This window comes from Cyprinodon variegatus, unplaced genomic scaffold (assembly GCF_000732505.1).
Source record: "Cyprinodon variegatus isolate N-32 unplaced genomic scaffold, C_variegatus-1.0 Scaffold27, whole genome shotgun sequence".
Taxonomy (NCBI): domain Eukaryota; kingdom Metazoa; phylum Chordata; class Actinopteri; order Cyprinodontiformes; family Cyprinodontidae; genus Cyprinodon; species Cyprinodon variegatus.
In genome coordinates, this window is record NW_015150480.1 from 240,069 (window position 1) to 250,589 (window position 10,521).

General features: G+C 38.6%; 1 protein-coding gene across 1 annotated transcript in view; it reads right to left on the minus strand.

Moving 5' to 3' along the window:
* The window catches only part of LOC107098647 (1-phosphatidylinositol 4,5-bisphosphate phosphodiesterase beta-1-like), a 72,973-nt gene that overhangs the window by 2,130 nt on the left and 60,322 nt on the right, over positions 1–10,521 (minus strand). The window contains exons 25-30 of the mRNA XM_015396422.1: positions 9,461–9,638; positions 6,740–6,872; positions 6,576–6,652; positions 2,447–2,536; positions 2,278–2,335; positions 2,099–2,185 (exon numbers count right to left, since the gene is read on the minus strand). Coding sequence (XP_015251908.1) covers positions 2,099–2,185; positions 2,278–2,335; positions 2,447–2,536; positions 6,576–6,652; positions 6,740–6,872; positions 9,461–9,638 — 623 coding nt within the window. The remainder of the gene's footprint in view (positions 1–2,098; positions 2,186–2,277; positions 2,336–2,446; positions 2,537–6,575; positions 6,653–6,739; positions 6,873–9,460; positions 9,639–10,521) is intronic.

Below are 10,521 nucleotides of genomic sequence, written 5' to 3' on the forward strand. Positions count from 1 at the left end.
TATACATGTTTAAGCCAAAATGATTTGACATTTAAATATGATTTCCCTATGACTTTAAGGAGTGAGTGGAGTACTGAAGAGGAACAGTACAAAAAATGGTGTAATATGTAGATAAATGTTGTAAATTATTTCCAACATTTGTAATATATACACTTTAATGGTGTTCCAAAAAAGTTGAAAAAACAATCCTCTGGACTTTGTTTCCCAGTTTGCACTGCAAAAACCATCTAGAAATAAGTAAACATTTCTTAAATGAAGTGTATTTAGCCTTAACTTAAGTAACTTAGCCTTAACTTGGGTAACTTATCTTAGGTAGGTAAATAAAATTATTTGCCCACAGAATAAGTTTTTTATTCTTAAAAAAAAGATAATTAGATGATATGCACCTGAAATAAGAGACTGCAGTTGATTTTTCTTATTCTAAAAATAAATTGTCTAGTTCTGTTGGCAAAGTGTCTCACTGACCTCCTCGACTCAAGAAAAAGTTCACTTATTTTAATACAAAATAACTTATAGAGATTTCAATTTTTTGCAGCGTGCAGACGTTTCGCTTCCCATCCTGGAAGCTTTTTTGATTCAAAATCACAGGAATAGCGTTACGTTTAAGGCTTTATACAGTAGCCCAACAAAGCCTTTAGAAAATATGCAAATTGAAACAGACGAACAGGTGCACCATTTGGAATAGGGGTCGTTGGCTTCTTTGTTAGCCTGCAATGCCCCATACCTGTCTATGTCTCTGAAAGGGGGGTCGTTAAAGGGAATTGTTGGCCTGGCTGAATAGGCGAGGTCTTCTGTTCCCCCTGTAAAGAGGTGGGGGTTGGAATGATAGTGGGAAGGGATTAACACAATTGCTGCATTGTAGGTTTTTGAAAGCTGAAATCTGAGTCCACCTCCTCTGTTAAAGGTAGTTTTTTTCTTTCTTAACGATGGCTTCCTTCACACCCCTCTCAAACAACCTGTTTTTTTTTTTTTTTACTTTTTTTGGAATGACTATGACCTGGATGACTAAGAATCTTCACCAGCACTTTAATGGTGTGTTCACACCAAACCTTTTTTTTTATGTCAAAAAGGATTCCAATGCTTCAACTTAAATTCTTGTACATTCTGTGGTTAGACGATATGGGTCTTTAATTTTCATGGAGATTAAATCACGATCATGAGCTAATGAGCTTACTTCTGCAATAAAACCCTTGTACTGGATATATCTTTTAAAAAAAATGGAGCTCTCATTCAAGGTGACTAAATGAAAAAAGGTCTGAGGTGTATGGACAGTCACTTTCCATACAGGTTCGGACTGGCAATCTGTGATACCGGGCATTTGCCCGGTCCTAATTTCAGCGTGCGAGGGCCGGCCCTCCTTAAATCATAGCGGCCCCAACACTTACCGGTACTCTCCGGCCGAAGCATCTAGCTGTGACAGTAAATAACTCAAGGAGCTCAAAAAGTAATCCAATGTTAACTACCTGAATGATGCATGCAGTATATATAGCCCTTCCTTGTCATGCACATCCTTGTGACGGTTGGCATATGTGTCATTTTCTATTTCTTCAAACTGTAAAATCCTTGCAAAACCTAAATTAAAATAAAAAAAGGCTTTATTTAAACCAAACTACGATGTTCTTCTTATATTTGGCAAATTTATATTCTAATATTTTGCAAAAATATGTTGTGGTGCATGATGGGATTTTGCATCTAACGGCTAGCGTTTCCTGTCTTACGTGCATTGTTGCCAGGTTGGGATGTTTCCCAATCTGGCAGTTTAGTATGGCCGTCTATGGGGGAAAAAAATTTTTCTTTAATTTTTTGACCTAAGAGATCAATAGACTTGGTTTAAATTCGGCAAGATTTCGTGTATCCAGGCGGTTTATGAACACTTTTTTGGCCTGAAAAATGTTATCAGTGACATCTGGCAACCCTGCTGATGTGGTGAGTACGTGTGAGTGGGTGTCTGGCTGGCTTGGTGCAAGTGTGGATGTTAGAAAGCAGCAGAAGTCACTGTCACGTCTGTGTTAATAACCAAAGCCAGCAAAAACCGCATTACAGAAGTCTTGGTGATCGTGGTTGTCGTGTGATGCTTGAAGATAGATCGGTCACTTACCTTTGGTTTCTGGTCTTGGATCTCCTGCAGCAGGTCATTGTGTTGCTCCACCAGCTGATCTTGACGTTTGGTTTGAGTTTCCTCAAGCTGAGGACAAAGAACATTATTTTCACATCCACTCAGTCATATTCAATGGCTAAAATAGTTCGTAATAAGTTCCTGGAAGGCAGGCTCCTCACCCGCTTGATATTTTGCACAACCTCGTTGACGTAAGACTTGTTGATCTCATTCTTCTCCCTAAGACACAGAAAGCTGTTAATTCCACTGCTGCACAGTTAAACATAGAGATCTATGCTTAGAAAGAGGAGAAAAATATCATTTTTCTTTGTGTGTCTGTATAGATCGTACTCCTCAGCCAGATGTTTCTCTTTGGTCTTGGCTTGGTTGATCTTCTCAGTTCTCCGTCGATCCATCTGCCTCTTTAGCTCCTTCTTCTCCCTGCAGCAGAAACATTTGAGCTGATAGTGAAGTCCTGCAGAGTAAACTCAAAGCTTGGTTCATGATAAGGTGGATTTCTCTGGTTTTCTAAACCTAAGTGCAGCACCAACTACTCCACTTGGTGATGCACTTAATCTTGAGGTTAAGTTTATGGCATAAATTTTGTTCCATTGTTGTTGCAAGCAATCAACACCTTCTGTAAATGGAAATTTGTAAAATTAAAAAAAGTATTTTTTTCCATTAAAATCTTTCAAATAAATTTTTTTTATTCCTTTACATGTTCCTTCTTTTTCATTCAAATTCCTATTTTTCAGACTGTGGTTTACAAATGGATTTCTTTTGCACATATGGAGTGAGGAACCATCATGCATTTGTGTCAGTCTGCAAGACATCAGCAACCTTTTGTGTGCATTAAGAGCAAGTGTTTGTATTGTGCTTGAAGTAAAGAGAATGTGACCTGTAAAATAACGTTTGAAAAGAATCCAATTTATAAAAAAGTTAATGTATAATCTGTACAATATTTTTTGAAAAAAAAATCTGAAAATATAGAATCTGTAAAATAAATACCTCAAGAAATAAAACTTAGTAATAAAAAACAGCAACATCACTCTCAAAACCTTTTATTTCACTTTGAAAAAACCTTTTTTTCAAAGTTTCAAATATGTATTTTTTCATTTTCCATTTGAAAACATGACAGTTTTCTAAGCCAAAACAAGGCTTTGTTTTTGGTCCACTCTATAAGGCCTGGAACTCAACGCTATTTCTGACATTTTGAATTGAAAAAGCTTCTTGGATGGAAAAGTGAAGCATCTTCAAACTTGGAAATTTTTTTAGAACTTCCATTAAGTCCACTTTTGGCTCAAACAATGACAGATGATGTAATCTGACACTGATGTTCCTGGAGCTTGAAGTTCACCTTCAATCTCTTTAGAAATGTTTCCAGGATCTCTTTAACTTGGCATTAATTTTCCTCCTGCGGCCATGTCGACACAGCTACAGTATAATGGATCTTAAATTGTTGAATAATATGAGCAACTTTAGTCACAGGAACATCAGGCTGCGTGGAGATGGTCTCATTGTCATGATCTGCTCTGATAGCTGCTCTTAATTACTCATACCGTTCACCTGATTCATTCTTTCCACCTCCTAATTATCACTTATCTCATCCATCTGCCAGTTTCCCTTATATTGGGCTCAATCCCAGCTATCATGGCCAGATCATTAGATGTTGTAATCTGTTTAGTTCTGTTTATTCCAAGGCTCATGTCCTGGATCCTGGCGGCCAGTGGAAAGAGGGTTTTGTGTTTGTCTCGTCTCCTAATCGTCCACTGTTCCTCCCCTGCTGAGTCCTCAGGGTTTTTGGCTCTAAACGCGGGAAGGATCAGTTTTTATTCCAGTAAGCCTGGCTCCAAGGAGGAGACCAGTTTAAAGGTCCTGCATCAAGTTCGGGTTCCACGTCCTGTCTCTGCTACTCTCTACCACTGAGCACCTGATCCTGTCTGTTCCTGTGCGTGTCTGCCTGGTCACGCTTCTGGACTCTGTTGGACTCTGAACCCGCCAGGGAGCCTGGACCCTGTTTCATCTGTCTGTTCCTGCCTGTTCTGCATCCCTGGCCCGGATCGGCTTCCAGCTAGTCCTCCGGAGCTGCAGCACCGGCGATACTCTGGGTGACGCGTGCCACGTCAGCTGTCAGCCCATCTGCTGGATAGCACCCCCTTCAAGCGTGATGGACTGAACTGTTAAACCAGGTAAGTGACTCACTGAGATCATCATCTTCTGTCAGATGATCGTGGTCACTTACCAGTGTTTCTCCCACCAGAGTGTCAGAGATTGGGCGGTGCCCATTGACTGATTAAACGATTGTAGACACCTGTGACGCTAATTTGTGAACACATCTTGATGTCCCTATGGTCGCATTATTTTCCATCTTTTCTAGGGGTACCATCATTTTTTCCAGGCCTGTTTTATGAGTTTATCTTTTAAAGGTCTTCTGTTAAAGCATGGTTGAAAAGCAATAGCTATGTTCGATTTTAGAGGCTGCATCCTCCAAGGACCCAGTCTACCTGGACTGGATCCTTCCAGGTCAGGGAAAATAAGGAGAACAGAAGAGCTTTGGCTATGGGTTCAAACAGGTCGAGCGTTTTCCGGCTTTCGCTGTCCATACGCGCTGTTGCCTAGCAACCGTGGCAGTTGACACACAAAGCAGGCAAACAATGGCCGTTTATCAATGAACAAGAATGCGAGTACAGACTCATGTCCTCGCCAGGTATGTTCTTGAGGAGAACACAGGAAAGTGTTTACTTGGTGAGAACGCGAGCACGCAGCATAAATCTGGGTCAATTGGAACAGAAGCGTACTGATATCACCACACGCTCGCCTTGTCTGGAGCTGCATTTCACCTCCTCTTATTAATAGTCTCTAGATAATAATAAATTATGACTTTTTTCATTTAGTGGGGGAATGATAATGAACACAGTCAGATAAACACAAATCAATTGAACGTTTTGCCAAATAAAACATAAAAACTCGTCATCAGAGCCAGCGGTCCTTCACACATGGCGAAGCAGAGAGAGGGTTGCTGCAGACGGGCTAGGATTAGACCTGGCTGCTGTTACCCTCAGAGGTCTGCTGGTTGCTGCGGTCCTCTCAACTTCGGAATTTTGTTTTCAAATTACGCATTAAATCAGTTAATGGGCCATTTAAATGAGACACTTAAAGTATAATGTTTTCACGTTAAATGATCTTAAACAACAGCAACAGAAAAGAGAACTTTTAACTTCATACTCTGAGCTCTGTGAGCGCTCCATTTGAAGCTGCTGCTGCCCCAGTGCATTCTGGGACAGCTGTCAATCTCAAGACCTGACAAGTCTGCCCTGATGCATGCTGGGTGAAGAGGGAGGGGCGAGAACAGCATCCGAGGACTCGGTCTGCTGTTCTTGTGAATTGGAACAGTAGCAGGGCTTATGGCTGATGACGTTTTTCCAGCACATGAGAAGTACATATATAGAGAAAAGTTTAATGAATACATTTTTTAGCAGAGAACAAACCCATTTGCAGAGGCCTGATAAAACTTTCAATAAACCAAACATTACCCTCCACATACTGTATCTGACTCAATAACCTTTAAAACAACTATTTTCATTAATGTCAGACAGAACTATTCACATACTTGTATCATATTAAACTGCACTTCCAATATTCACCACTGTTTGGCAGCATTTCCTTTTCTCTCCTGAGCACGGAGCAGTCGGTGTTCCGTCAGAACAGCAAACGCTGTCAGATCGGCATACGATTCGTTTTTAACTAACCTGAATTCATTCCAGGTCACAATAAAAACCACAGCCAATATTTTCTATGATTTTTTATATGAAAAAAACTGTAACCAGATTTAATTTCCAGCACATTTTTTACTACTAAAGTAAATTATTTTAAATTAATATAGACTAATATGGTTTTAGCTAAAGAGTCTTCTTCTCTCAACATCCTAGAAACTTCAATCTCGTCTAGACGTTTCTACATCCACCAAATAACAGTATAATCAAAGCTGATTTTCTTCTTTAAAAGTTAAAATAAACATGTTTTTGCAGGTCGGTAAACTGCTGCTAAAACTCAATGTGGGAATAATTCTCTCTTGCGCGTGTGCATGTATGATATTAGAACAATGTATGCCGATCTGACAGCCTACGCAGTTCTGACAGAACATCGGCTTGCTTGGACTCCCAATGAATCATGGGATACAGAGGATACAGCCGAGCTGTCCTTCAGAACGGGTAAAAAGAAGGCTGCATTTGTCGGCTGCATAACGAGGAGTCGTCTAATCGGAACAGGCTATGACTTTAATCGTACGAAGAATCTGGCCTTTGGAGGATGCAGATGCCAGATCTAAACCATCAAACATCTATTATTTGGTGATTTTCATACAATTCTTATTTATCATAACTTTTTCAGATTCAAGTTAATTCTGTGACCAGTGTAGGCTTTTCTATCATTAAATGATGGTTACCAAAAGTTGTTTCCACCTGGGTATATATATCCTTACTTGTCACAGATATCTTTGAGCTTTTTCATCTGGGAATTGTGGCTCTCCTCGGCCAGACTGGTCAGTCGCTCTGTAAGCTGGAGGAAACAGAGATTCTCTGTCACAGAAACATGCATCAGTTTAACACTCCGCTCTGTTCGGATGTCTATAGTGTCAGACTTTACCATCTTAATGTGTTCTCTCTGCAGATACTTCTGGCTGTAGTACTGCTCCTGCCTCAGAGCCAAGAGCTGCTGCTGTTGCTCATCTTTCAGCTGCTGGAGACGCTCGTCTTTCTCGCCCTCTGAAGACGAACCCCTGACAAACACCAAGGCATCATCATATTAACCTAAAACCTGTAGCTACAGCGGCTAGTCTATATATAACATATCAGACTTCAGGGAATTTTCTTTCTTTTTATATGACAAACCAAGGTTGAACATAGCATGGAAGGCGATATAAATTTGGCCTTGCAGATTGACGGATTCAGGTTCTTTAAGGCCGATACCAATTACGGTAGTTTGACATCAGTCTAACAGATCCCCGTATGTTCTGCTTATTTTTTGGAGGCCATTTCAATGTTGCCATTAAACATGATTTAAATGACTCAGTGATACTAAATATTAAGCAAGTCTCAATTGCAAAAAACTTTATCAACAAATAAAAAAATATATATACTAACAATAAATAGCAAATGGAGGAAGTGGCAATACATCGAGGCTTACATGGTCTATAGATATTGCTGCTAAAATCACTAATGGATTGGTTAGAAATCTAGTGTTTGATCTAGTTGCCATGATCAAGAGTTCATGTTAGGAAGGAACTAATTACAAATATGATGCAAAAATCTATGTACAAGTAACTACATTTTCTCTGAGGTGTGTTTTTTTCTTGATGATTTGAGCAGATAAGACAATTTGCTGTTAGAATAAGAAAATAAGAAAAAACAATCTTTTCTTATTTTAAGGGCAAATGTACGCAAATAGCATTAGCAATTCATCTAATGCCCAAATTAAGAGCAAGCGTACATATGGAGTGAATATTGTACCTTTATTCTTGCAAACAAAGAACATCTTTGTGAATAAAAAAAAAATAAAAAATACAATCCAGAAATCAAACTTTGAAAAATGTTTTCATTCTGAAAGGGTTTTGGGAGAAACTTTTTAAATTGTTTTCCAAATGTATTTTTCATATTTTAAAATTTTAAAAGTAATTTTTTCACAATACGTTTTTACAGATTTTATATTCTCAAATACATAAATATTTAAAACAAAAGTCTTTTTGTGAATTTTATGTTTTCATTATTTTTCCAAATGTCTCCTTTTTAAACTGAATTAAATAAATTGCATTCTTTTCAAATAGCATTTTACGGATCACATGGTGTGCATGGATATTAGCAAAATCATTACTGATCAACACTGAACATCAGTATTTGTCCTTCAGTAAAGAGAAGGTGATCTCTAAAAGGTTCTTGAAAAACAAGGGAATTTGTAAAATTCAAACTAAAACAGAAATTTGAAAAGAAAAAGAAATAATAAAATCTGTAAAACTATATTTTTTAAGTATTAACCCTTTATAACATAAAATATTAAAATAGCTTTGAAAAAATATGATAAACGGTTAAAAGGTTACCCTCCAAAAGTTTCATTTCTGGATTGCATTTGTTTTTTTTCAGATTTCCATTTAAGAAATGTTTTTCTTTTTATTTCCATAAGAAACATGTACTTTAGCACCAAAATTCACTCCATAGTGAGTTGTATGTTTTATGAATAAATCCTTACAACATCTGTTTCTATAAGTGCAGAGCATGTGTGCGTCAATTGTGGTTCTACAAGCTGAAGTTAGTAATTAATATAAATTGACCTAGTCAAACATACGGTGGCCCTGAAGTGCAAACTGCAACTACAAATCTAAAAGCGCAACTACATTAAGAAAAACAAAACTACATTAACCTACCGGAAAAGGTAGGTACCAGTGGGAAACATAAGACATCGCTGATTGGACGACGGCGCCGTTTGACCCTTGAACCGGAAGTCATTCTGCCTGCTGCGGCTTTTGAAAACATGGATATTGTCGGCGCCCCAAACATAGCTGCCGTTATCCAGGAATATTTTGAATCAGGACATACGTACGAGGTGATACTGGATATGCTCAAGACTAATCACGAAATTTCAGTTAGTTTGCGTACACTGAAGACACACTTAAAAGAAGCTGGACTGTTCAGACGACGCAACTTCCGGTCAAACGGTCAGGGTCAAACGGCGCCGCCGTCCAATCAGCGATGTCTCATGTTTCCCACTGCTACCTACCTTTTCCAGTAGGTTAATGTAATTGTGTTTTTCTTAATGTAGTTGCGATTTGCTTTATGAAGTTGCGATTTCCTTAATGTAGTTGCGCTTTTAGATTTGTAGTTGCAGTTTGCACTTCAGGGCCACCGTACAAACATTTTCATTTTCTAATAAAAAATGTCCTCATGAATCAACATTAGCCAACAGTTCAGCAAAAGCCTAATGCCTAACATCGATGATGACTCTGCCCCTTCATCCCCGCTGGTTAAGATGCTGTTAGTGAAGAGGAAGGTGCCTCTTCGCCCTTAGAAATGTCGGTAAAACTTTGGATGATGACATCAACTATGATGACATCGCTCGGTGGGTGTGGCCATTTTTATCGTTGGACCTCGTAAATTATGTTAAAATGTCATGGGTCACCAGTTCCGCACCAACTTTTCCATCTAAAGCAGCATCTCTAGTCCTTTATACCATTTTGGGTTTTTTTTTTTCTATCTAAATTGATCATTTATTGCTCATTGCTCCTTAGTGAAACATTTCTGCAGTGCTCATTTTTTATATAATCCTTGAAAGTGACTAGCTGTTATATAACTTTCCTTTTTGAGATGCTCTTTTCACCTGCTCTTGCTGCACTGTCTTGCCGTCTTCTTGTACTTGTTGCTAAACTCTCGGAGGAGCTCTGCAGTTTTCTTCTGGTGTCTCCTGACCAGCTCCTTCAGCTCCTTAAACTGACGTCTCTGCTCCTTTTGGTAAACTTTGGACTGCTGGAGGGCATCTAAGGTGCATGCTGGGATATCTGTCAATAGATCAGCAGAATAATGCATTTTTTTAAGCAATCCATCATTGCAGAAATTGACTCATTCAATTCGGGATGACACAATATATTTGCTTTTGTGATGATCAAACAAAATCAAACAAAAACTTAATTCACATCTTAGTGTGATTTGATAAAGCTAAGCAGAAATAGTTTGAATAGTCTGAAATGGGTCGGTTTGACTCTCAGGTGACCTGACTGGATCTGCTGTTTTAAATTCCATGAAGGTTCATCCTCCATTATGAGCTATCTCTATGGTTATGCTGCTATAGGCTTAGACTGCTGGAGGACATAGGGACTCCAGCAGTCCGCGGTCCGGTGTTATGCCGAAAAATGCATCCGCGCCTCGCTCTGCACAAATATTCCTCTCATGGGAATAAATTGTGGTTATTTGTCAGATTCATTTACAAAAGTACGGGTGTTATGAACAACATGAAATCCAAAGATTTTGTCAGAGGTACGGCTGATTTATTTGTCGTAGTCTCTTGTTATTCACACACAATAATAAACAGCGATGCGACGTGAGTTTGGAAACTGCACAGCTTTGTTTGAAGAGGAGAATCAAACACAGCACAGCGTTCACAGACCAGTGTGATGCATTCACGAGTGTCAGATAGCTATGGTGCATTCAGGAGCATGGGACATTTCATACTTACAAGGAAAGAGACATAAACAGAGCAGAACTTAACTCATACAATAATGGATTTATTCAGAAACATTACGGGCTTTCTTACATTACTGAATGCTCTATAATTGTATTTCTGTTTTTTTTTTTTTTTTCACATCTGTTAGCTTTTTATTCTAAAAAATCTATAATATTACAGCAGCAAATAAGCAAAGTTTTTTAAAAGCCTGTTTAGAAGCT